The 5,443-nt window shown below is 38.9% G+C and overlaps 1 protein-coding gene across 1 annotated transcript; it reads right to left on the bottom strand.

Moving 5' to 3' along the window:
* Positions 1 to 2,583: 2,583 nt before the first annotated feature.
* Positions 2,584 to 4,142, bottom strand: LOC125374729 (uncharacterized protein K02A2.6-like). The gene is made up of 2 exons (XM_048386020.1): positions 3,345 to 4,142; positions 2,584 to 3,165 (listed from the first exon to the last, which is right to left on the bottom strand). The coding sequence occupies exons 1-2, from the start codon at positions 4,140 to 4,142 to the stop codon at positions 2,584 to 2,586; spliced, it is 1,380 nt and encodes a 459-aa protein (XP_048241977.1).
* Between the last annotated feature and the right edge of the window lie 1,301 nt (positions 4,143 to 5,443).

The following is a 5,443-nucleotide window of genomic DNA, read 5'->3' as shown; positions in this document are numbered from 1 at the left end:
ATGTATGTATGTATGTATTTTGCCAGTAAATACACCTCTATATGTCATTGGTATCAGATCTATGACTGCAATTCTACATATAGTTGCAAGTGAAAGATGAGTGATACTACTTTGTGAGAGGTCCCACAAAAATGCTGATATGAGCAATTAAAGGTTATACAAAATGCAACAAATACAAGAAATTTATGATAATTCGTATTCTCTTTGAAACTGTACAAGAGTTATCCGATGATACCGGATGTTATTTGTGTATGCACGGGATCTGTCAATTCATTTGTTGTATTTGAATTCTTTGTCAAAATAAATGAATAATTTTTGTATAAATATGATTAAATCTCCCCGTTTGTTTCAAGAAAAAGGATCATGTAGTCCTTATCAACTCGTATAGTGTTTCCACTGCAAATCGACACACTGGTTGACCAGCCTGTGTTTGTACCCTTCGTCACCACTCGTGTCGAACTGGTCAACGTACTGTTGAAACAAGTCATGCAAAACATCTTGAATAGCCTTATAAGAGTATTGAACAATATGTCACAATTTAGTTATTTGTCGAATATACGGTTGTGTAACCCATCATTTTGAACCCGAGGATGGATCTTTCAGTCATTTATATTTATCGTTGTTGACACCACCCTTTAATGACGATTGTACGATAAAGCCTATACCAACCATCCCTAACTTAACAGTTTTGTACGTTTGTCATCATACACAGTATTTCTCGAATTGTACATGTGAAATGCAAGCTCAACTGACAAAGAACATTTCTAGTCAATTGGCGTCTTGGACACTACGGTAGTAAGGTTATTACAATTTACGTAAGAATTTATTACATTTAACCACAAGTAGAGATTATTACAATTTACGTCAATTTTTATTACAATTTGCGTATTTCAATTTGCGTCAAACATTATTACAATTGACGTTGTTATTACAATTTACGTCAAAATTATTACAATTTGCTGCAAGTATTACAATTTACCTTTTTATTACAATTTACGTCGTAACAAGGCTATTTACAAAAAGGCCGAGTGAACATGGGGGGGGGGGGGGGGGGGGGTAGGGACTCTACATAGCATACTGATTATGAAGCACTCATAAAACCTGGCAGATTTGCCACAAATCACTACATCTCCCATCTCAAAAATTAAAGTTAGACGTTACAGTTCTACACATAGAAAAGCTCAATTATATGTTCGTCAACATTAATACAAACTGCAATGAAATAAAACAGAAAGCACATTTGCTTGAGATCCACTTTCTGGCTTGACAATAAAATCAATGGAAATTAAACCATTCACTCACATGAACTCAGATATGTTGACCAAATCAATTTAACTAAACAAATGTCAAATGATTATAGGTCTAGCATGACCTTAGGCTTACAGATCGACCACTCCTGGTGATGTGTGCTAAGTTCTGTGGTGGACTTGATTTGCTGTCTTGATTGGTGTGCTCGTTACTTTCTGCTCATTTGTCTCAGGCTTGGTTTCACAAGTTTGATTGACAGCAGGTTTGAGTTTGTCACTGGTTGATAACAAGTGTACGACGGTATTGAGCACCATCGTTGGTCTGAACGATGTATGACCTATCCTGGTCATGTTGACTTTTGCTGATCACTGTGGCTGGTTTCCACAGGGTTTCTGTTGGAAGCCGAACTCGCACTGGCTCGTAGATATTGAGTTTTGATAGTTGTTTCGCGGACTTGTCATAGTTCTGTTTCTGTTGAAGTTTTGACTGAGCAATCTGCTTCTGTACGATTTCAGGATCAACAGTTTTAGGTTTCATTTCTTCATACGTCACTGGAAGTGTTGAACGAAGACGACGTCCCATTAACATCAGGTAGGGCTATACATGTCCGATGGGAGTGTTGTTGTACTCCAACAAGCTGAGTCTTGGATCTCTTTTATCAGCTGGTACTTTGTCGAACAGACGTTTGGCTATCTGCACACCTTTCTCAGCCAAACCATTAGTCTGCGGGTAGTGAGGACTAGACGTTGAATGTTTGAAACTCCAACACTTTGTGAAGTTAACAAATTCCTCTGCTGTGTATTGAGTGCCATTATCTGATATCACTTCCTGAGGCACTCCATCCTGTCTGGCACTATTATCCTCTCTCCTTTGAAGAGAATATCATCCTTCACTGAGATGTTGGATAGATGAAGGGCAGTTTCTTCGTTTGTCTGGCCATCCTTGTTTCACAATTGACTTCAACTTTTTTAACACAGGGTCCTGCTGTATTGAAATCCTCACCTCGGACGTTCTTTCATCACTCACTGGCACAGTTGTGAGTACCATATGTACTTGCATTTCAGCTCCATCACTGAGATTGTCATCATCACAGTTTGTCACAAACTTTCTAGACAGTGTATCCGCTAGAGGAATACTCTTTCCTGGTTGATGAACCACTGTGATATCATACTTTTGTAACTGCAATAACATCCTTTGTAGCCTGGGTGGAGCAACAGCTAGTGACTTCTTCATGCTGATTTCAATCGGCTTGTGATCGCTCTCAACTCTCGCCTTTCTCCCATAGAGATATTGATGAAATCTCTTACAGGGAAACAAGATGGCATACATCTCCTTTTAGATCTGAGCATAGTTACACTCAGTCTGGGTGAGTGACTTGGAAGGATATGCAACTGGTCTTCCTTCCTGGAGAACAGCAGCTCCAAAACCATTTTGTGATGCATGCACTTGAAGAGTGAGCTCCTTCTTCGGATCATAGTAGGCCAAGAAATCTGTACTGGTTACAGCATTCTTCATCTTCTTGAAGGCAATCTCCGCATTGCTGTCCCATTGAAACATATTATCTTGTTTCAACATATCTCGCAGAGGGAAAGTCTTCTCTGAAAGACAAGGTGTGAACTTACTCAGGTAGTTCTCCAACTCTGATTGATCCTTAGGTGCTTCCATTTTCTGGATGGCATCCACTTTCTTAGCGTCGGGCTTGATCCCATCAGCTGAGGGAATGTGACCAAAGTAACTCACTTCATGTACTCCAATCACTGTTTTCTCTGGGTTCAGATGAATGCCTTTCTCACTGGAACGCTGTAACATCGCTCTCAGACGAAGATCATGTTCCTCCTTTGACTGTCCATGCATGTGAATGTAATCGACGATCACATTGAATCCATCGAGGTTCTCATAGATCTCATCCATTCTGCGCTGGAATTCATCTTGTGATGAGTTGATCCCAAAAGGTAAGCATAGAAAACGATATCGGCCAGACGGACTGTTGAAGTTGTCAATAGCAACGAATCTTCATTTACTACGTGTATGGACCAGTATCCAGACCTGGCGTCTAAAACGCTGAAATATTTGGCTCCTGCAAGTTGTGAAGTTACATCTTCAAACGTCGGCATTCTGTAGTGAGGTCTCATGATGGCTTGATTGAGATCCTTGGGATCGAGGCATATCCGTATTTGACCAGTTTTGGGTTTCTCTGCAATTAGTGAGTTGACCCAGGCTGTGCTCTTCGTGACCTTGGCAATGACACCGAGATCCTTCATTCGATCTTGCTCTACTTTCACCTTGTCCTTTATGGCAAATGCAACACGTCGAGGTGCATGTATAACTGGAGTTACATCAGGCTTGAAATGTAGTTTACATTTACCTTTGCGTTTGCCTATTCCTTTGAAAACATCTGCGAACTTGTTCAATACAGAGTCCTGAGTCATACCTGACGACGAAGGCTGTGAGTCGACTGCTAGGATCAATTTGACAAGTTTCAGATCCAAACAAGTTCGTAAACTAAGAACAAGCGGAGCCTTAGTTTCGACAATGAAGAAATCAAGTGACATACTTGAATGTCTGTTGTAGACCTTCATGTTACATTGACCTTTGACCTTGATGTATTCACCTCCATAACCTTGAAGCTTGACATTAGCTTGCTTCAGGGGGTACTTCAAACTTTTAGCTTCAAATATGCTAGCTGGTAAGGTGTTGACCTTTGAACCTGTATCTAACTTGAAATGAACCGGAATCTTCTGATGTCCGACCAAAACTTCAGTGTAGGCTTGGTCCATATGTTCATTTCCATCAGACACTGTATCAATGAATAATTCTGATGCAGAATTAGGTGTTTCATCAACACAATCAATTCGTTTCTTTGAGTGTCCTTTTCTCTGGCTGGATTTACACATACTTGCAAAATGATTCCATTTATCACAAGTATCGCAATGTTCACCTCGGGCTGGAAACTTTTGACCACTGAAATGTCTGAATTCGCAATTTTCACACTGTTCTGTTTCCCTGCCATGCTGTTTGTCACCTTTATCATGCTTGTCATAGTGTTGTCTCCCCTTGTGACTGTTACCATGGAAACTAGAAGAACTGGCTTTCTCTTACTTCGTGAACGAGAAATGTGATCCACTTTTTCTGTTCCTCCTGACATACTTTCGACTTGTGCTTTCGAAAGTTCATATGAACGGGAAATATCTATAGCCTTAGTCGAATCTAAATCTTTACCTTCTTGCAGCAGTTTTTCTCGAACTTCACGTGAATTTGACCAAATCACCACATATCTCATATCTACATATCTCATATCATACTACATATGTCATCAGAATTACAACATATCTCATCAGAATCACTACATATCTCATGATTAAAGAAATGTTTTTGTTGCTTTTATTTAAAAGTGCTCATAGAATTCCGATCCACATAAGCCATATTGCAAAATGTCATTACTCTCTTATTCATTTATATATAGCCCTGCCCTTCTTAATTCCTTATTTTTCAAACCTGCGTCTGGATGAAAAGTAGAGCTAAAACGGCGCTGGAAAAAATGTAACATCAAACTCAAACTGTTTTGCTCTCTTCACGATAAATTAGTAAAGATGCACTTTCTTGATTCTCAATGACAAAGATCACCTGATTCATTACGTTGTTTTAATCAACAAGTAATCCTTCGCGTTATAATGTCAGTCAGTGGGCTAGAAGCAAGATCATTATATAGTTTCATCATTTCTAATAAGAGTCGCAATTTGCACGAAATATGTTTAACAGCCTGAATAGCCGTAAAAATGACATATTTACACTAATATGTGTGTCGTACTGATTTTACGAAAAGAGAGTCACTATCACACACATGCTCGTATAATTATCTCTATATATTCTGGTTGATAAATTAGTAGATTTGATTCAAATTTCTTCAGTTGATGCTAGCTCCGCCTCTGTCACCAACTGTCATAGCGGAGAAGACAAACGTTGAGTGGTGGCTACATTTTCAAGATTATCAGATTGTATTCTTATTCAAGTGTCGGAATAAGAGTTGATTTTTTGTGGGTAGAGTTCTTCATAAAACCACAGCCGTATCCTGGATTGGAAATAGTAGAATGAAATTTAGAAATATAATTGATTATAGATTTCATGTAAACATAGAAGAGTAGGCGAATTTTCAGAAAATGTTAATGGTTTTCATGTTGCGGCTAACAAACAACTT

This window comes from Haliotis rufescens, unplaced genomic scaffold, assembly GCF_023055435.1.
Source record: "Haliotis rufescens isolate VD_foot unplaced genomic scaffold, xgHalRufe1.0.p SCAF_10, whole genome shotgun sequence".
Classification (NCBI taxonomy): Eukaryota; Metazoa; Mollusca; class Gastropoda; order Lepetellida; family Haliotidae; genus Haliotis; species Haliotis rufescens.
Note: the sequence above shows the minus strand (reverse complement) of the source record. Positions and strands in the feature narration are given on the sequence as shown.